At 42.9% G+C, this 22,484-nt stretch overlaps 1 protein-coding gene across 1 annotated transcript in view; it reads right to left on the bottom strand.

Annotated features, from left to right (window-relative positions):
• CC2D2A (coiled-coil and C2 domain containing 2A) overlaps nt 1-22,484 on the bottom strand; it is a 415,347-nt gene that overhangs the window by 359,544 nt on the left and 33,319 nt on the right. The window contains exon 3 of the mRNA XM_085642396.1: nt 5,344-5,419. Within this exon, the coding sequence (XP_085498522.1) occupies nt 5,344-5,419 (76 nt within the window). The remainder of the gene's footprint in view (nt 1-5,343; nt 5,420-22,484) is intronic.

Consider the following 22,484-nt stretch of genomic DNA (forward strand, 5'->3'; position numbering starts at 1 on the left):
TGTGTGAAACCTATGGTTTTTTAAGTGAATTTGCAAGGTTTTTGAAATGCTAATTCCTAACTATAACGTGTGTGAAACCTATGGTTTTTTTCAGTGAATATATATATATATATATATATATACACACTTCTTTTACTGCAGAACATTTGAATTTTCGCGGTGATATTTTTCCCACTAGGAGTAATACCATACTACCGGTTGTAAGAAATACCAATGACTCCAAAATTACCACCATGTTTAGTGGTATTCTCTGAGGAGTAATCATTTAACACTTTTGGCATTTCTACAGACTAAGGCCCCTGGTAGCTAATACATGTAGGACTCATATTTTTTTCAGGCCCTTGAAAATGAATTCAACCATCACATGCAGGAGAGCAGTACTGAAATAGCGCATGTTTGTTGTTTAGTAGCGGTAATGCTTAATTTGCTATTTTTGGTGTTGCATAACTGCGGTTTGTGTTTATACGCCTCAAGAGCATCGAATCACTTGGAAAAATGATGTTGCCACAAGTCTCAAGGATAGTCATTTCACTACTGTGAAAGTGTAAAATAATGTTACTGGGGAGATGTTAATTGAGGCACAGGCGGCGAGGCTTAAACAACTTATAGCAAATGACCGCTCGGAAAGGGGCAGGGGAAAGCCCGGAGATCAGAGAACAGACTTGGCTGGCAGCTTTGTTCCTTCACATAAAGATACACTAAACACCGTCAAAGACACTGCATAGGGTGGGCTCCTGCACTATGTTACACAAAAACTTAGGAAAGAGGCCTTGCGTCCTTAGTAGAAAGACATGCTTGGTGTCTGGGTTGATTTAGTGCTTTTAAGCCATGGACCAAAGATTCAGACACCCTTTCAGAAAGGGCAGTCGATGAATCGGCCTCACGCTGTCACAAACAAGAAGGGTCGGCAAACGGGCCATGTTTGATCGGATTTTGAAGAGAGGTGGGCTGGTCAATAGTCAATACAGCCGGGCTTTGCACTTTTGAAGCACGAAGGTCAGGGCAGTTCAAACCAGAGGCGCTAAGAACATAGGATGGTAGTGGTTGTTACTGCACATATTGGAATTTTCAGCACCACTTTATTCACTGCTCCCCATGCAATTTTCCCCTGGTAAATGTTGTCATGGTCAAACCTGCCATAATTTGCTTAGCGAAAATGTGCACTAAACGTATGCACGTGAAACGCGGTGTTGTGAGCATCAAGTTCTACATGTCATGCCCCATTTTCCAATTAAAAGCTGCTAACAGGATGTATTTACCACAACTGGTAAAAATACCTCACTTCCATCCGACTCATTTGTAATCAAGGGGTAAGTAAGTCTTTCTATGCTTGGGGCTCTGATAAAATTGCAGTCTTACTTCTATGTTCATACTAGGTCTCATTTTTTGCTTTACTCCAGACTTCAGATGAATTTAATTTATGGTAGCTTGTTAGGGATTATTACTATTTCTGGTGTAGTTGAATAGACTTCTGCGACCAGATACTCCTGAGCAATGTGATAAAGGTACACTGTTATTGTTATCATTTCTTGCATCACATAATCACAAAGTCTCTAGAAAGAAAATGCAATTTTGTAGAAAGCAGGTTACCTAGTTAGGTCACCTCCTGTCTAAGGAGGGATGTGCACTCACATCAGATCGCATTCAGACTATTTTAGATACTCCTGTGCCCCGTACTCAGAAGGATATCCGTGCACTGATTGGCCTTACTTCTTTTTGTAGGGAGTGGATCCCTAGTTTTTTGCACATTATTAAACTTTTGTTGGCCCTTTTGCCTTTTGACTAAAGACACTCCGATGCCAGTCCCATGGACTACTCAGTGTCAGAATGCCTCCAAACAGTCACGCCAAGCTCTTTGTTCTGCACCAGTATTAGGAACTCCAGACTACACTCACCAACAAGAGCATGTGAGCTTAGTACAGACTTACTTGTCAATATTTTTACCGACAGCCAGTATGCATTTGGGGTGGCACACAATTTTGGTTGCTTGTGGAAAGAAAGGGGTTTCCTCACCTCACATGGGACACAGATGGTGCATGGAGAATTAGTGCATAATCTTCTTACTGCCCTAACCTATCCTAAGAAAGTGGCAATTGTTAAATGTAGTGCACACAAGAAAGTGACTGATAAAACAGGAGCCGTTTATGCATTTGTGGATCACACAGCCTGTGACACCGCAATGCAGAGAAGTACCACATCCATGTATGTGGTGAAGTCTCAAGCTGAACATTGGCATGATGCCAGGCAGGAAGTGCTGGACATGCAACAATCTGCCTCTGCTGATGAACTAGATCAATGATCTAAGGAGGGAACGCTGGATAATGAGGGTTGTGAGAGGAATAAAGATATGACCAAATGGAAGTTACCCACAACCTACTTATATCCCTTGATTCATATGGCACATGGACCGGCACATGTTGGTGCATCCTCAATAGCAAAACAACTCATGCAAGTTTGGGATCATCCTGATATTACCGGCACTGCTCAATACCACATACACAATCTGGCCTTACGCCGCATGAAATTGTTTTTGGCAGGCCCATGAATATTTGGGGGTCCCTAAGCCTCGCCCTATACATGATGTTCCCCACATGTTGATGAGTGACTATTTGTCCCAGTTAACTGACAGCTTGTCTTCTATTTATCAGCAGGTACGGGAAGCTCTTCCAGACAGGTCACAAGGTGATGGACACAATTTGCGCCTGGCGACCAGGTGATGATCAAAGTTCTTCAGTGGGTGAATTGCTTGGAACCTCGCTAGCGTGGCCCAGAGCAGGTCCTCCTTGCTAGCAGAACTGCAGTGCGAGTGACCAACAGGAAGAACTGTGTGCATGTTACACACTGGAAGAAAGTTCCGTTCTCCTTGGTGGAACCTACTGTGCTGAAAGATCACAGCGACATTCTGATTACCGAGAAAGGGCGAGCTGCATCACCTGAAGGACCTGAGGAAGTCCTCCCAGACCACACAATCCCTGGTACATTTAGATATCTGCTTCGATCCAGGAAGAAAGACATTTCATCGCAAAAAGAGACTGTTTGAGCCACTGTCCTGGGTGGTTAAAGACTGACTACAAAGGGGGGTAGCCTTTTAGTGACTACTCGTCTCAACGTTAGTGAAAAAAACAACGCCTGCCCAGGACCTTAAGGCACCATCTGTTTTGTTGCTTGCAGATGAGATGAACATGTCTGAGGAGAAATCAAATGCTGAAAAAAATCTGTAGCAAATACACAATGTTTGTTACTGGACTAACTTTGACTGCTGTTATCATTACTGTGATAATGTGGGTTGTGGAGGAAGTAGCTCCGGCTCGAAAACTTACTGACTGCTACTACTCCGGTCCCCACCGAACATTATAATTTCACTGTTCCTCATCATGAAACAAAGCACTGAATGTCATATCTCAATAACACTTTCATACAAATGTTGCATCATATTCATAATGCTACAAACACTACCAACTGCTGGGTATGTGGAATGATGCCAGCTCATCAGAAGAAGGAGGAACGGCTTACATTCCCTTGCCATTCTCGCATAATGGCTCCTGTGGAGCCTGGTTTCTTACTGTTGTGGGCCTCTCAAATTGCAAATATTACTCTAGCTGATCGTGGTGGAGTATTATTGGTAGTAGCTGCTGTGTGTTCATACCTGACCATGCCCCTTTTATTTATGATTGCTATTTCAAAAATGCATAAAATAGCTACGGAGATACATCAAGACTCAGGAAAATGGACTTAGACTGGATGGTTCTGGAACATATTTTCTGTATAGGGTCTGAAAATATTGTCGGTCTTTTTTATAATTATTGCAATTCTCTTCTCTTGTTGTTTATGTATCCAATGCGGGCCAATGCTTTGTTCCCTCTGTATTTCCACTTGTACTGCTTGTCTACCATCTAAAACGAATGTCCAAAATGTAAATGCCCGGTCAGCAATAGAACGAGAAAATCTCTGAGATAAAGTCAATTGATATACATGATGTTTAAAGTACCCCTTTAAAAGCATATGAAAATGTCTTAGCTCATGCTAAAAGGGTCGTCTGTGGAAATGTGTAATATTTTACTTAGCATAGGCGACAGCCATTTTAGCTGTGGTGTCCATTTAGTTTCCTTCGTAATTCTTCCGTCCTCTGCTGCTCGTCTTTTTCACTCTGCTTGTGTTATCTATTATAGTTGACTTTCTGACTCAGCTAAAGCAATGTACGTGTTGGGGGTTTGTAGCTGCCAGTGCACCTGGTCTCAGATGTTAACGGTCGACCATTTACTGCTGTCATAAGCATTTCCTGCTCCCACTTTGCTGACCAAGTGGTTATGCATCTGCCCTTGTTTTCTGATAGCTATTTCCAAAACTGTTCTTTCCATTTCTGTTCACATGCTTACATTGCATCAAAATGGCATAAAAGGGATGATGGTTTGTGAATTCAGTGTACTACCTCCTGCAGCACTTGAGAGTGTTGTGTGGACGTGGTCTCACTCACGAATGATTAATTAACTTGTTATTCATTCCAACTCCAGTGTTGATCTCTATTTTGTTGGTCTTTGGACCCGTGGACAAGAGGGTGACCCTGCACCAGTGTGCCCACTTTGAGGCACATTTCCACAGTAGAGTGAGTTGCGACAAGTATTCCGTGTCCTGGATAAGAATACACACAGTATATACAGAAAGGATGGTTGTGACAGTGATACTAACTTAAAGTTGGATTTAAATGTAATTATCTAATGGGTGACATTTATCTAGGTGATAGCACAGTTGAGTTGCAATTTATTTCTAGGATCTTGTCCATAAACAGTGGAATGAATGGATGAATTAATTCATTAATGATTTATAGAGTGTGCGGCTACTCTGGGGAGTGTCCCGGTGCTAAGAGATGGGGTCTATGGTATGCATCCAGAAAGCAAGACCTTATTTTCCTACAGAGAAAAGCAGGTTTTGCGTTTTCAACAGAATGTAGTCTCAAGGGGTAACAGAAGCAATTCATGTGGAAGTGCATTCCATGGTTTGGCAGCACGAAAAGTGAAAGCCTTACGACCCCTTCGAACATTCTTCACAGAATCCTATATTTAGCCAACAAACCATCGACAAGTCCATAGTCAATTTCGAGCACAGAGAACACAGAACAAAAAACTTTGTAACTTGCGTTTCCTTTTATCTGAATGTGCAGAAGGCCAGGACTAATGTAAGAATCATGGAGTTTTCAAAATTTGAGTGCAATCAAACGGCCTACTTGCGTCCAAGCCAATTAGTCACAATAAAAGCCCTCGATATTGACTAGAACGATAGACATAGCAATTACCAATATTTCAAAGCAGTGTCTGGCTACTAGACACACAACCTTCTTGCACTTACTTCTCTGTCCTCGAACGACTGCACTGAGGTCTTCCACGACTTCATTATAGGCTGGATCAGAAGCAGCATCTAATAACTGAGCAGAGAAGTTAAAGCATGTATTTTATATGCATATAAAATATATCCCAAACAGTCTTTCTTATGTATCGATCGAAATACAATACACATACGAAGAACAAAATATATATGTTATTATCATCTGTGTGGGAGTTTGCATAAAAAACATTGTACTTTAAAGCAAAGGCGACATATGTTCACGATCAAAGGAAGGAGACAGCCAGATTAGCACTTTATATTCATACCTGATGTATGAATTCTAATAAATTCAGAGCATGCATTAAAAATCAGTGTCTAAAAACCATTTCTGTATGATCTCTATTATATTGAAAGGCAGAGGTGGATGGCATACACCTTTAGCTTCCCTGCAAGTAGATGGAACAAATTCTGAGTAGGTTGTCTGGTTTGCCTTGCGGAGCTCACCTAGCACTATCCATCACCAATAGCCAGCAGCGATGGCCTCTACAACAATATGTCCTCCTCCCATTGCACACATGTATTATGGATGTTCTCATTCTAGGTTGGGAGAGATGGTTTGGTTTGATGGGGTCTAGTAGGTTTCTGCACTCAAGATTGGCTTGGAGCTAACTTACTGGTAACATTTGTGCTGCGACTGCTGTATGTGCATTTAAATGTCAATTCAATTCAATATCTTTATTCTGTTACTATTTGAACCATAAAAGATTACAGTGTTGAAATCACATAAAAGTAAAATACCACGGTGCACAATACCAAAGGAATAAAGTGCAAGGTAAAAGGATAAAGTCAGTTAATACAAAAATACCACGATAGCCATCATGAATAGATGAGAATGGAGAATAAAAGGATAAAACCCAGTTAATCTTCCCACAGGTTTCTAAAGGTCATTATAGCTCTTACAAAATAGGATAAAGAAAAAATTGAAAATTCTTCAGACAACAACTGTAGAGATATCAATGCAAGGCGTACTTGGGCGAATCCCTCGCCCTTCGGTAATTGGATAATAAAAGCTCTTCTAGTGTCTTTGAAAAATTTACAAAACATCACAAAGCGTCGTCTGTCCAAGCGTAGTCTGTCCTGCATAGACACGTTGTCGCAGCCGCAGGGTCCCAATGAACTGGAGTCAAAACATCCTTTAGGAAAAGCTAGCAGCAAATGTAAAACATTTAGCCTGAATCTGGTGAGCAAAAAAAGGGTCTTTATTATTTTTACTAGGGTGAGATACGGCTCCATGGACTGAAGTTTTTAGCAACATGAACCTTCGAACCGAAGGTTTCACCAATTTAGACTCTTCCCCTATACAAAAAAATCCTTACTAAGAAATGTTGCTTTCCCCACTTCCAGTTGGAGTTGCAAATGCACTAAGTGTTGCTAAAAAGCTCCCCATCACCAAAGACATAACTGATATATTTAACCCATGGAATTTTAAGGGTACCATCAAGGGAAAGACAGTCCATTAGAATCATTCTGTTCATCATAAATTCCTCCTTTGTCCACAACCTAATCCAACCCAGCAAAGGATAGAAAGCAAGAAGGTCCCTCACACATCCAACACTCAGATCTTCATGGGTGTACAGGGAGGGTGTGCTTTGGGGGCGCATAATAGTCACGGCCATAATTTATTTTCTGTATTCTGGATACAACAAGCTGCCACATTACCTCATCTAGCACTTATATAAGAGACCTTGGATATACACTTTGCTTGATAAATCTTAATCAGGGTCCCAAGAGGCTTCCTGCCCAGACTTGACGCAAATCTGAATACAGCTGCAACAGACCTAGCAAACTCCTCATTCTTGGCTGCTACTAGCAACTTCCAAGCCATATGGGAGTCAAACAGGACTCTTAAGAACGGGAAAACCTTAATCGTAGCAACTTTGTTGTTGCATAAGCTAAAAGTTTGTGTCTTGGATGAACAGGGTCCCCCCACGATTACAAAAGACTTTGTGAAATTAACAGCAAGATCCAATTTATCCATAAAGGTAGCAAAGGAATTCAGAAGGGTTTGTAAGCCCCTTGAGGTTCAGCATCAGACAGGGCCTTTTCAAGCCCTTTTATATAAAGGGAAAACAAGTAAGGCACCAATATGCACCCTTGCCGGACCCCTCTTCCTACTCTGAATTTCTCTGTGTTGGCTAACAGATTAGAGAATCTTAACTGACGCTGATGTCTGTGCACGGAGATCCTGCAGGAAGTAAACAATACCAGAATACACTCCCATTCCTAATAGAATTGCCCATAGTCTGTCCCTATTTAACCTGTCGTAAGCCGACGTAAGGTACAAAGGCCAGGCGGGCAACAGTATATTTTTTAGTCGCCAGATACAAGTTCAAACTGATCAGAAGTGGACATCCCATGCCTAAAACTGTATTGCAGGTCTGAAATTATGTTATTGTCTTCTGCCCAACTCAATAACCTGGCCAGCCAAACCCGCCCCAAGACTTTTACGACAGAGTCAATGAGGGATATGGGTCTATAGCATTGGGGATTGTCCTAGTCTCCCTTTTTAAAAACATAAATTATACAGGAGGAAGACCAAGAAAGAAGGGGGACTCTCCCTTACTGCTGCATTTAGAATCTGGGTCAAGACTGGGCTCCAGACTGCGACTTCACTCAAGTACAGGTCTGGGGAGATGCCATCCGGACCCGGGGCCTTATTCCTTGCAAGACCTAGGATTCCCAGGGTGACCTCTTCCAAATTAAAAATACTAGGTTGGACCTCCCCTGAATAAGCATCTCGGGCAAGACCAATTCCAACTGGGAAACATTATATATTTAATCGAAGAGGGAAACTCGTGAGTTGGCAGCAATATGGTGACATAAAGCAGTGGTGTTGGCGAAACATGGATGATTAATAGTATGGCAAAAAGTCAAATTATTCTTCCGGGTAGATGCTAACATAAGGTAATACCACGCCTGAATCCTTGAAGCATCTTTGAGCCTTTTCAGCTCAATCTTATACTTCATACAGGCTGTATGAACAACTGCTCTATCTTTATGGTTAGCTTTTAGTTGCTCGTTAGGGTCCACAGGGCCTTTAAACATTCTGGATTTAACCATCTCGGAACAGGGGGGTGGTATTAGAAGCTGGGTGGAGTAAGAGCTCTGCTATCTTATGGTAAATGTTTTCAAAGGCTGCTAGGATCTGTGTGTCAGTAGAGGACAAATCTAAACAAGTGGTAAATTCCTGAGCACGGTTATGGAATAAGGATGTTTAAAACAATCTGGCTCCACCACTGCCAAATTCAGGCTCCTGCCCTATCAGTTGGACAAAAAAATCCTGCATCCTCCCTTGCTCTTATTAAGAAGGGTTGTTGCCACTGCAGGCTAAATGAGAGAGGGTTGTGATCACTAAAGGCGCTATGTGAAATTTCTGTAATAGATATCAACAGATAAAGGGGAGTCGATGCGAAGATGAAATCATTAATAGTGGAACATCCCCTACCTGTGAAGGTTGGGAGAACTTGTTTGGCAGGGGAATAGAACATCTTTTTCATGGAGAAGGCTAAATTATTATTCATCACAGAGCCCTCTTTGGTATGTTCCATGTGCAGACCCTTTTGAATCTTGCAAGGAGAATTTTTGCTTGCATCAGCTAAGGAGCATTCAAGTGAATGCATATTCAAATCTTCAAGGGTAGTGGTATACTTGTTACTGGGGCAGCCATCTAGTTTCCTGAAGGGGCCCATCTCTGAGTATCGTCCGAAGGGAGGCTGGCCAAGTCAGTCTAGGCACGGACCAAGCAGCTGTGAGAAAGACGTAAGGGTGTAGGGGCGTCCCTTTTAAGGTCTCCTATGGCCTGTTCAAGATTTCCCAATCATTGATGCAAGGAAAGGAATAGACCCTTAATCATAGTTTCCAGAAACACAAGGTTATCTACGGAGGCTATGATGGCCTTGCTGATAAGCGACTACACCAAGGTTGCAGATGCCCCATTTTTGTGGGTTACATTACCTGACTGAGAGATTTTCGATGCAGAACAGTCCCTTTCTTTCCTTTTACGTGGACGCTGGCGAGTGTCCAGCACAGGGTCAGACCCAGAGCCCTCTCCGGAAAGGCACCTCCATCTTGCGCCTGGTGCACCAAGACCTACACATGAGCAGCATTAGGTCAGCCTCCCATAGCGTCGCTCACGGGGTGGGTGTTAACAGCGGCAGCATTAGCCACAGAGATGGAAACAAGATTATGGACACAGGAGGCCTGTGAAGAGCAATGATCGTCCGCCCTTCTTTGAGAGGTGAGAGCTTCTTCCGCACTCAAGATTTCATCGTTCGAGGCACCTATGGCAGAGGAAAGAAATGATAAAGTTCTTGACTTACCCTGCCAGGTTTTAGTTAAGTGTACATACTCCAGGCAGGCTTTGTTCCCTCCGCGAGTAGACTTGCATTTGCCCACCCTGTATACAAGGACTTATGCAGGGGAGGGGGTCCGGACTCAGTCCGGTGCGATCTGGGCACTCCCCGCGCTCCTGCTCCCGGCCCCACCTGGCAGTCCACGGGTTTATGGGACACCGGAGTCCTTCTGAAAGGCTGGTGCTGCATCCTGGTTTCATTAGTCATTTGTTGATACAGTCTGGTTTAATATGTTGGGTACAATGCACTGGAGAGAGACACATTGACAAATGGGGAATTTGCTAGGCCAAATCTTGGAACACAGATATGAATAGTGAAGAGCAGAATCTGGGATATACAGAGTGGATTTTATGGTGAGAACAGTAACATTGTTTAGATTTCCTGAGAAAAAGAGCGAGTGTTGAGAGCAGGCAGCTGGCGGTCCTGACAGTGTACCGCTCACTATATTCCCGTAAACACATTTGAATTATGCAACCACGGATTCCAACTTTCATACCACCTGGCATTGCTAGAGAAAGCATGAAAGCCTCCAGAATCTCAGTGTACGTGAGCCTCTGTAAGGATAGGAATCAGGTGAAAACAGAACTGTGCACGAACTTTAAGGGGCAAAGAGAAGCATAAGCGGTTGTATCCTCTGAGAACAATTCCATTTATTGCAGAATCCCTTTAGGTGGGATTAGTACCTTGGTGTAAGCATGGCATTCCAAAATAGCCATTCAGGGAATGCACAGGCATCAGCTATACAGTTGGCTGGATTCACAAGGGAAGGAGTGAGTGTTCACATCGCAGCCCAACACAGAGCCTCAACTCAACGAAGACCCATCTTCCAGACGTTACTTAAGGCCAGACTACTGCACAGTCAGAGGGAAAGGTTTGCAAACATAGAAGCCCTGTTGGGACTAATTGCAAGTTTCAAGGCTAATACTGGACTCATGTACAATGTAGTGCCAATGTTGCTACTTTGATCTCCACGTACTGCACAAGAGAGTGCGTGCAATGATAAAAGAGGTGTTAGGGGCAAAATACGTCATTTCGAAATGTTTTGGTCATTGGTCTGCACTGCATCATTTTCCCCCTAACAATCACGATGCACATATGTACATTTTTTTCAACAAGCAGGATGTTCAGATGTTTCTTTGAGACTAGCCCTTTGTCTCCTTTCTAAACATATTCAAACAATTACCACAGGAAAAGAAGAATGAATGTGGGACCGGGTGTCCAAGTCATAGATTTGGAAATATTTTCATTACCACATCTAAAACATATGAAAACTTGGGCAACGCAGCATGGGGCGTAAACTGATTTTTGTGAAAGTTAACATTCCTAAACAATAAGGAAAGCTTACTAAGTAACTTTACTCTAACAAGAAACACATCTTTCCAGCATTTTATTATTAAAAAATTAAATAAAACGAAGATATGCACTACAGGAAACCCCACAATTCTTCTGCTCATCCTCGAGACCACTCCCGCTGCGATTTCCAGGGTCCTGGGCAGACGATAAAGCCATTTGAGGTGCCTAAGGAACATACCCACTCATAGCAGCCAGGTCAAGCAGGTAGACAGTTTCTCTCATCTAGCTATGACAACATTCTGGTAAGTATAGGCACTCAAGACATGTCATCGCCAAACTGAGCCATGGGTCGTTCTCGTTCCCAGCCCCTGATAGCATTCTGGGGATGTTCACTCTCAAAAGAAAGATGAGTGGAGCACATCACGATTTAGAGGAGTTCCATCCAAGGAGCAACTTTAAATGGCTCTTTTACTCTCTAGGAATTCCGAATTTTCAGCCACGAGACCAAGAGAAGTCAGGTGGGTCAGATGATGGATATTAATAGATATTTCTCTCCAGCAAAACTGTATTTAGGTTATGAACACTGTGTTAAAACCTATGTTCACATATTTGAGACAATATATTAGTGTTTGAAGTTTGTGATATTGTCAATAAAATGCTAATGCATTTGCTTTCGATTAATAGTGTATTCAATCCAGGGAGAGCAAACAAGTTACTTACCTTCGGAAATAGCCTTTCTGTTGGATACTCTATGTGACCACAGATTCCTTATCTTGTGAATTTACCCAGGCGACATACTGGATCCAGAAAACTTAAAAGCAGTGCTCATGCACGCCAGTAGGTGGTGCTGTGTGACTCCATGGCAAATCAATTCTGCTCTGAAAGGGAGTAACAGAGCCACATAAGCGCCTGTCATGGGCATTGATGTCAGTTTCTTTCATAAACTTGTCTACCATGCACTCCATGTGCCAATACAGTAGTAGCAACATGGGCCCTGGTGAAGTGAACCCTTTGGGCTTCTGGAAGAAGCTTCTATGCCATAGCGTAGAAGATCTTAATGCAGAGAACTATCGATTGAGAGATGGTCCGTTTCTGCACTGTCTTGTACTTCTTCACTCCAGAGAACTCCACAAACAGCTGCTCGTCCATCATATTCTTTGGTATGATCGATGTGAAAACTGAGTGCCCTGTTAAGGTCCATACAACAGTCTCTTTTCCTCTGTCGAGGGATGAGGTGGAGCACAGAAGTTCGAATGGTAATGGCTTGTCAAGCGTTAAAAAGGTATCACCGCCTTCAGTAGTCCTGAACACCACTCTGTCCAGTAAAAAGGTGGTACAGGAAGATGGGACCGAAAGGGCGGAAAGTTCACTAACCCAGTGTGTGGATGATCTCACAATCAGAAAGTTCATTTTTAAGGTGAGAAAGCGTAATGGACAACTGTGTATTGAACTATAGACTTTGGTATCAAGGAAGATCTGTCTCTGGAATGATGTATGGAGTGAGAGCAGGAGTAAGTCCATGCTCGACTTCGACCTGGGGTGGGACAAGGACTGAGGCTTCCAGTGCTCTACTACCTAGAACTTTACGTCCTCTGGTGACTTTTGAATTCTTCTTATGGGCTCTGTCGTCACAGGCCTTGGAATTGTGCTTCAAAACCAAGCACTAGAGGTAAGCCTCGTATGCATCTGGCAAAAACATCTGCTTGACACAGACCGTTCAAGGTTTAAACCAAATCCTTTTAGGGGGTGACATGTCCTTTGCAATCTGGATTTGCCAGTCAGCTCATTGACCTTCTGTGATCAGTTTACATCAATTCTGCTGCTTATGCCGATGTTAGGTCTCTGCCCTGCCATTGGCAAATATAGGCTTCCTGCTCTGGACGTGTTAAACGTTCCTCCTTCCATTTTTCTAGATTCCTCTCCACCATGTTTTGATTGAAATTATCCTTCACTGTGCATGGCACCACTCATTGACTAGCTTTATAGAGATGCTTATTCACACAAATAAATAACTTTAAACAACAAAGAGAACATGGTTTGGCCTCCTTGGAATTTATAGTGTGTTGATGTGTGCTCCCATAGCAAAACATAACAAGGCTAAACTATCACAACTTGCTTTTGGACTCTACTTTTGAAAATGTTCAATTGGAATCAGGAATTTTATTATAGTCTTCAGTTGCCTACTGATCCCGATGCCATTTTTCACCGGCCATCCTGAAATATCAAGAGCAATTCTTAAGGCTAAGGTGTTGTGATGTCACCTACTGGAGGTGTCCCCTTCAGGGCACAATACTATGAAGTCAACACCTTGGTAAGAGGGAATCTGGGGGGATGAGGATTCTGGAATGTTGATGGAGAGATCTGGTGAAGCCAGTCAGGGAAGGCTGTTGTTGTTGCTGTTGTCAGAGATTGTGCCAGGGTCGTATTTACAATAAAGGAAACTTGTTCCTTAAAAGACATTGTGCAGAAGATTCTTTACAAAATTAGCAATGAGCTGTCTTGACCGACCCTGCTACACCAAAGAACCTGCATAGTTCCTACTTGCTGTTTCTACTGGATTACAGTAACGGTGCACCTCAAGGGTGAATATACCTGCTATAGTCCAACTCAACAAGTAAATATTTTAATGTTACTGTATTTTGGGCAACTTACCTCGATGTTGGCTCTGGGGGATCTGCAATGATACCCCTAATGGCTTTTTGTGTGGTTTACGTCACTGAACCACAATGTATCTCTGCAATGTATTCAGTGCAACACATCGCTATTTTTGCTTTCTGCGTCATGTGCATTGCATGCAAAGTAACGTGTCACCATCTTACTTTGGGCTGAATACTAATAATACAGTGAAAATGCATTGCGAGTCCAGGGTACCATTACGGTAAACCTTTCCTCATATAGTGATCATTCGTCTACGATTGCAGAGAGAGCATGGAGCTCCACTTCACTTGTTACGCCACTTCAGCTGTTACAATGGCAGCTGTTCATTTTCTTCTGGATGTGACATCCGTGTGTACTTGCATTTTGGGTGAATTCTTTCTACTTTATCACCAATTATATTGAGGTATTTATTATTACTGGTAAGTACTCTCTTGCATGTGGAGACTTTATACAACAGTTCCTGTAATATTGGTGTGTTGTCTACTGGCAGCAGCAAATTTGTACACTTATGCAATTTTATTCTCTATAAATTATTCTTTTGCCACGTATAATGACTTTCTCCTCATCAACTATTTTTACCGGTTTCCGGAGAATACACATTTAAATGGGAAGAATGGCAAGATTATTTTGTGAATTAAATTTCTACTTTTGAGGATGTGAGGTACCTAACGCAGAAAAGAAAATACTTTTGCATTGCTAGGGTCCCGGATGTTTAAAGATTGATAATCGCATTGGAAAAAACACAGAGACCTGAAAGCCAAGGAGACCTATTTGCCAATACATTAGAAGATTTAAATAATTACTTTAAGCCGACGGTGTCTGCTGTAATAAACAGTTAAAAATTCCTTCAAAGGAAGCAAGGGAAAAAGGCGTCCATAGAAGACTTTATTTCAGCCTTAAAGAATTTGGCACTCAACTATCGTTTTGGTAACCTTAATGATAAACTCATCCGCGACCCAATTGTAATGCATGTGGCAAAGGGGGAGTCTTCTCTTCCAGATGTGATATACATCATTAAGAGGGTAGAACGGACTGGTAAATGCAAAAGAGATGAGCTTTCTGAAGGAAAAAACAAAGAAGATAATTCAGTGATTACCAAAATAGGGAATACCAAAAATCGCTTCATGTGGACCTTTTGGGAAGAGAAGCCCAGGACAGTCAGACTGCAAGAAGAAATCTATCCAATCTGCTACCAGTAGTACATGCTATAGATGTGAGAGTGGTAATCATCTGGTTAATGATAATAAATGTCCTGCATGCAAGCAGAAATGTGCTAAGTGTGGAATTGTAGGACATTTTTACAAAGTTTGGCAGGGAAAGCAGGGAACTCTGTTAATATTGTAGATTCAGATATTGAGTTTCACTCTAGTTCTTCTGATGATGCAGAGTTAAAAATTTGTGTGTTGAACACAGATGTGGATGTTCTGTGTGCGGATTGGAAAAAAGAAAGCTATGTGTGTACTATCTATTGGTGGTGTGGGCATTTCTATTGTGGCGGATTCTGGTTCGCCATGCACAATTGTGAATAAGGAAGCATGGTGCGGTAAGTCTGTTTCAGCACTTGGAGAAAATTTAAAACAACCCGACATTGTACCGAAGATATTCACGGGTGAGCCCATTGACATAGTTGGGTACAGGAAGTTGGTATTTAAATTTAAGGATAGAAAGACGTATGGCAAATTGTATGTTTCTACCACTGGGCCATCGGCAATGGGCTGGATGGATCAGGGAAAACAAGGCATAACACTGAAACTCAATAGCTCAGAACTGGTTTTCCTACTAAAACCAGAGAATGAATTTGGTCAGAACATTTCGAAGCCATTTTCTAAGTTTTTTTTTTCAAGTAAAATAGGGAAACATTAGGGGTTCTAACACAAGGTATAGTTGAAGCCTGAAGCAGAACAATGCATACATAAGGTCAGAAATATTCATTTTTCAGTGAAGCATGATGTAGAGAAAGAACTTATGAAATTACAAGTGGTTAGTATTATAGAACAAGTTAAGTCATAAGAATGGGTGGGACCCTTAGTGGTGGCCAAACATGATAATAGCAAGTCAAGATTGTGCATAGATCTTAGGGATCTCAACAAAAGCATTGTGGTTGATCAGTTTCATTTACCCAGGATTAATGAAATGCTATTACTTACTGAGGGTGTGAAATGGTTTACTACGATTGATTTAGTTCCTGCACACCATCAGCCCCCTTGCATCCAGATAGCAAAAGCCTCACTACTTTTGTGACCCCCATACAATTGCTTTAGGTTCAAGAGGGTACCTTTTGGTTTAGCTTCTGTGGCGATACAGTTCCAAAGATTTATGCATAGAATATTCAAGAATATCACAAATGTATTATTTTTTTCAAGACGATATTCTGGTAATGGGTAGAACCTGAGAAAAACACAATCAGAAACGTATGCAAGTGCTGAGTATTCTTGAACAAAAAGGATTGACAGCAGAATTCAGCAAGTGTAGTTTTGCGAAATAACACGTCAGATGTCTTGGACATGAAGTCACTAGGTAAGGAATCAAACCTAAAACTGAATTGTTAGAGACAATTAGAGAAGCACCGGCACCTAACAATAAAGATGAAGTATGAGATTTTTTGGAGTTGGCTGAATTCTACTCTAAATGTGTTAGGGATTTCTCTTCAAAATGCATGAGTTCAGACAGCTGCTTAAGTTGAAAAACAAATTTGAGGGGTCCGAATAGTTTAAGAAAACGTTCCTTTACATAAAGTCAGTCATTTGTAATGCTCCTCCTTTGCAAAGTTTTGATCCTGCTTTACAAGGCATACTTACTACAGCTGTCAGCGGCAGAGGGGTCTGTCCTATCACAGATGGATATTTTGGGTGGAGAAAAACCATTGCATTTGCTTCTCATTCATTAACCCTGACAGAGAAGAAATACTCAGCGAGAGGCACTTGCTTGTGAGTGGGGCCCGGAATATTACAGGCAGTATATTTTGGGGAAAATAGTCACCCTACACAGTGACCATAAACTGCTCATAAAGGTTTTGACCACTATAGGTTAACATAATTAACTGCAACGTCTTGCTCACATGCCTGTACGTTTACTTGACTACAATTCTGAAGTGCAATATATGACTATCACAAAAAATATTATAGCGTTTTATTTAGTTGTATACCATTACCGTTAAGAGAGAGGAGTGAAAAAGAGTAGGATTAATTTTCTGTTGCTAACATTATGGATGAAGTCCCTGGTATGATGGAGGAGGATTGGATGAATGTTGGACAAAACTCTTATAGAGGTAGGCAAAAGAATAACCGAAGGGTGGCTGGAAAAGAAACATGTAAAGAAGGATTTATTGACATATTAGGAGTTAAAGCATGAACGGTCCCTTGAAGAAGGGTTAGTTCTGAGGAATAAGTGAGTAGCGCCTCCTGAAAGCCTAAGACCAAACATTTTGGAAATTTGCCATGCAGGACATTCAGGCGAGGTGAAAGTTTTGTAGTGGTGGCCAGTTCTAGATTTAGAAATTGAAAGGAAAGTGTGGAATTGCATCCAATGTGAGAATTCAGATAAGACCCATACCACCCTTAGACCACATTTGCATCCCTTAAGCAGCCCAAATATGCCTTGGGAAAGAATAGGGATTGAGGTCACTGGCCCCGTGTGTAAAGACAGTGAACAAAAGTACTTAATAGTGGTTGTAGATTGTTTCCCCAGGTGGCCTGAGATCGAGATCATACACAAAGCAGATGTTGGTAACATTGTTCTGCTTTTCGACAAAGTATTTTTGAAAGCAGTGTTACACAAATTCATTCTAAGTGACAACAGTCCAAAGTTTATTTCAGAGACTTTTAAAGACTTTTTAAGCAGAAGTGTGTAATTAAAGGAATTATCCAGCTGGCCATTAAAGAGTTGGGGAGGAGGAAACAGTTGCTTCACACTATTTGAGCTTACAGAATTACTCCGTGTGAGTCTACAGGGTGCAATCCGTGTGAGATAATGAAAGGGAGGACACCCATTGCCAAGGTCAATATAGGCTGGATGTTGACAGCTAAAAAGGTCAACTGATCACCAGAGGATGTCAAGCAAAACTTGTCACAGGGGCAGAATATGTGCAAGCAATATCATGACACTAAACAAATGTAAGCCAGGGTGCATTGCAGTGGGAGACAGATTAAGAGTATAATAAAAGTGAAATGATGAAAAAAAGGCAATGTCGGTTTTCAAAAACATGAATTGTTGAAAAATCCTTTTGTAGTTCAGTAATAGTGATGGCAAGGTTTGGCTCCTTTCTTCGGTCTCTCTTTGTAAGGGGGAGGAGAGGATGTATTATTAACCAGAGAATACTCAACAGCAAGCCACCACTCCCGATGATGTTCCCGGTCAAAAGGGGAATCATTTTGATTCGTTATCGGAGGGTGAAGAGCATAAACAGTTGCATAGCCAGCTGCTCAATCCGTCTGGTGAGGTCACAAGTGAAGAAACTATGGCAGGTGGGTTATTGTTAGAAATGGGATGTTTGGTCGGCTAGGGCATGTGCCAAAGTCGGGCAGAAACCACCACTCTAGTCAGGATAAGGGAGTTACACTCCTAAAATAACCCCTGCTCACCCCCTTGGTAGCTTGGCACGAGCAGTCAGGCTTATCTTAGAGGCAGTATGTAAAACATGTGCACATAACCAACAGTAATACAGTGTAAGCACTACAAAAGGACACCACACCAGTATATCCAGTATTTTTATATACTTAAGACAAGATCAAAAACGATAAAAATCCACAATACAGTACTTAAAAATCTTTGGTTATCAAAACATGCTTGAAAAAGCAGTTCTTGAGGTCGATAGCTCCGTCCGGGGTTATCACGGCGTCGTGAGCAAACAAATCCAAACAGTTCTGGCTGAACGCAGTGTCGCGGGCCAGCTACGGTGTCGGGAAGACCCGCAAACAGTACCTTTTAGAAATGCAGGGTGTTGGCGACCTCTCGCTGAGCTTCCGAAAGCACGGCGTCCGCAGGAGTCAGTTCCGGGGCTCGGAGCAGGAGTCGTCGGGGCCCTCGAATTCACATGCGTGCAGATCGAACTGCCCTCTGTTAAAGTCAGGAGCACTGGCGTCGGCAGGCGTCGGGTGCTGCAGTGCAAAGTGCTGCGGTGTGGTGTGCGGTGCACTCTGGTCGCAGTGCAAGCAGCGGCTTGTGGCGGCGTCAGATGGCCTTGTCAGTGAGACCAGGGTCGCGGTGCGAGATGAAGACGGTGCTCATCGTGGTGCTGGCAGGTCACGGTGCAAGCAGCGGAGGCGGCGTGGCTAAAGCGCTTTCGTTGGCTTAAGAACTGGAGTCTATGGTGCCAGCGTCGGTAGGCCAAGGCTGCGGTGCAGGATGAGGGCGGTGCATTGTATAACTTTACGAGCAGTGCCCTTGAACCACGGTGCAAGCAGCGGTGTAGATTTCGGCGTGGAGCGTCATCGTCGGGGATACCAAGGCATCGTCGTGAAGTGAGGCTGTGCAGAGTGCGGTGCCCACAGGTCACGGTGCGAGCAGCGCGTTGGTGGCCGCGTCAGCAGGCGTCGTCGGTGAGACCAGGGTCGCGGTGCGGCGTTGCCTTCAGGACACGGAGTTAGCAGCGGCATCGGGTTGCTTTTTCCTCTGTTGCAGCACAAAACACACAGTCCCCAGTGCTGAGGTCAGAAGAGCTTGAAGTCTTTGCTGTTCCTGAGACTTCTTGAACAGGGGGCAAGCTCTACCTCAAGCCCTTGGAGAAACTCACAAAAGTAGATTGCAGAAAGTTCAGTCCAGTCCTTTCACTGCCCAAGACAGAAGCAGCCACTGCATGCCAACACAGCAAAGCACACAGCAAAGTGGTAGTCCCTCCTCACAGCTTCTCCAGCTCTTCTTCTTGGCAGTCTTCTTGATCCAAAAGAGTTCTAAAGTTCAGGGGTCTGGCCCCCAATATGTATATCCCTAAATCCTTTGATCTCTTAGGCAGAGAGTGTCTGTGCCCAGCCAGAACCAGTTCTGCCTTCTCTGGTGTGACTTCCTGGCAGGAGGTGGAGATGGCATGGTCAGTGGCAAACCAGGCCCTTTGACGTGCAAGGAAATCTCCTCCCCCTTCCCCAATTGCAGCCTAGGTCTATTCAGCCATTTCCTGACCCACCTAGACTATCTGGAGCCACCCTGCTCCCCAGCCTTCGGTCATCCAAAATCCAGACGGGCAATCCACATTCCAGCAGAGGCACACAGGATGACTGAGCAAGAAAATACCTACTTTCTAAAAGTGGTATTTTCAAACACAGAATGTAAAAATCACCTTCACTAACAGATGCATCTTTAGATTCTGAGTTCAGGCATACTAAACTTTATTTTCCTACCTAATTCCCCGGGCCAGTTATGTTTATAAGTTGTAATAAACAAACTCCCCATTCTGTCATATGGGGAACAGGTAGCCTTGCAATAGGGAAAAACGAAATTGGCCGTAAATCACTATCAGGACATGCCACACACACCAAGGCATGTCCTACCTTTCACATACACTGCAGCCAGCCCACAGGGGTACCTAAGGCCTACCTTAGGGGTGGCTGATATGTAAGAAAAGGGAAGGTGAGGGACTGGCAAGTCTGTTGAGATGTCACCTACTAGTGGTGTCCTCTCAGGGCACCATAACATGATGTCAACACCTTGGTAAGAGGGAATCTGATAAGGATTCTGGAATGTTGGTGGAGAGATCTGGTGAAGCTGTCTAGGAAGCACAATGTTGTAGCTGGGTCAGGTGGCTTAATGGACTAATGCATCTACTGTCGGTGCCTGTGTTCAACATCATCGTCGCAGGTTCAAATCCCAGCTGGTCCACTCAACCTTCCATCCTTCTGAGGTCGATAAAAAGAGTACCATTGAGTTGGGTAACAATAAACATCTGTTCTGGAGTGTTTTGATACCCTTAATTGATACTTGTGCTTTACAAATACATGTTATGTTTACAAATACACGCCAAGTTGCTGTTCCCAGAGATTGTGTCAGGGTTATATTTACAATAAAGAAAACATGTTCTTTGAAGAAAATCGTACAGAAGATTCTTTATAAGGTGCATGTGGTTAGTCTCCTGTTTCAAAATGCCAGCAGGATCAAGTTTAGCCAGTGCACGAGGGAGCAGCTGCAGTTTTCCCTATCTTTAGAGTATGTTCACTTGTTAGAACTGTCAGTCTTTGAGCTCCTGGTTTATGGTGCTTAGTGGGAAGCACTGGTGGCCAAGGAAAGGACCACCCAGGAGAGGCGATGTGTAAGTAGAAGTGTTTTCCTGGTAGAGTGTTGTGTGCAATCTTTCGGTCATCTTAGTGATTTTGCGTATGGAGAAACTCAGAAGAAATCTCCATAACTTGAAGAAGAATTCCACATCATTAAAACCAAAAATATGTTGGAACTTTGAGCAAAAGAATAATAGTATTTTAGGAATTAGACAACCGCTCCCATGTTTTGACTGAAATAGTTTTTTCCAGCCTTGGATTGCCTCTCCTCCTTGTGTAACTCAGTAGTGTTTTCCTTCAGCGTGCAAGATGTCAGCAGGGCTGCAGAGGAGGTAGGGAGCCAGGCCTGATTAGTTGGAGACTGTATGATCCGCGCCAAAGTGTTTTGCTGGACTGCTTTCTTAAATAAGCACACATCGTTCCCTTCACGCATTTGAACTGATATTTTTCCATTGAAATAGAAACTTCAATTAAAATGCTTTATGTGATATGAGTTCCATCCATTGGCAAGCTGAAGTTTTCTATTTATGTAGATGAAGACAAGGGACTCTAAAATCATTTCTACCCCTTTACATTTCTTCCTATATTTTTTAAATATTGTTGTTGCCTTCAGCATTATTCACAGTACAAACTAATCCTCAACATGATCTGTTTCCACAAATCAAAGTTATAACTGATATTACACATCTACAGACACTCCCCTGCTCCTGTGCTCTGTCCTCTCCCCTGGCAGGACCAGTCACCGACCTGGCACCCTTCTCTATTCTTGAGGTTCAGACTGTGTTACTGCACGTGCAGATCTACCTGGCTTGCAAACTAATCTGGACAGTGCAGTTTAGTGCAACAGTTGCCACAGACCTATTCAAATAAACCACTGCAAAATGTGCACCGGGCAGTGGTGTAGCGTGTGGGGGCCAAAAAATTGGGGGCGCAAAATGCTCCACGCAATACTTGCCATACCCTAGGCGCTAGCAATCCTCGCTACACCGCTGCCTGGCAAAGGGACTTGACGCAAGCCTTTGCCTGATAGTTAAACATTTTAGGTACTGAATGTTAGTTCTGATTGGCTGTCCAGTGCTGCAAGAAATTGTCAACACCTATTGATTGAGCTAAGCATTTAAATAGCGCTTTGAGGTAGGAGGAGGCACAATAAAATACAGATAAATGAATATTCAGTTAACCTTGTCACACTAGAAAGCAAATGTACTATATATAATTCCAAACCTAGATCAGTTTTTCAAAGCACTTTGAACCAATGTTCTTTGTTTTGACCCACTTTGTGGAAGAGATAACCCTGATGTGCGTCTAGTTCTCTGAGACTTTGCTTTCAGCAGGTACCATGCACACTGACTGCCTCCTGCAGTCACACATTCAATAGCAGCGGGCTGCACAGCTGGTCCCAGTTATTATAGTAGAAGCCTGCCATGTCTTTTTAAGTACAGATTTCTCCAAATGCAGTGCTAGTCCTCACACTTAGCTGAATTATGGGGGGCCGCAAGTGGAATAGGGAGGGATTGGGGGTGGGCATGGGAGATAGTTACAACTGTGTTTCAGTTTAAATGTAAGATACAACTACCCTGTAAGGTAACGTGCAGTAATA

Source organism: Triturus cristatus, chromosome 2_2 (genome assembly GCF_964204655.1).
Source record: "Triturus cristatus chromosome 2_2, aTriCri1.1, whole genome shotgun sequence".
Lineage (NCBI taxonomy): Eukaryota > Metazoa > Chordata > Amphibia > Caudata > Salamandridae > Triturus > Triturus cristatus.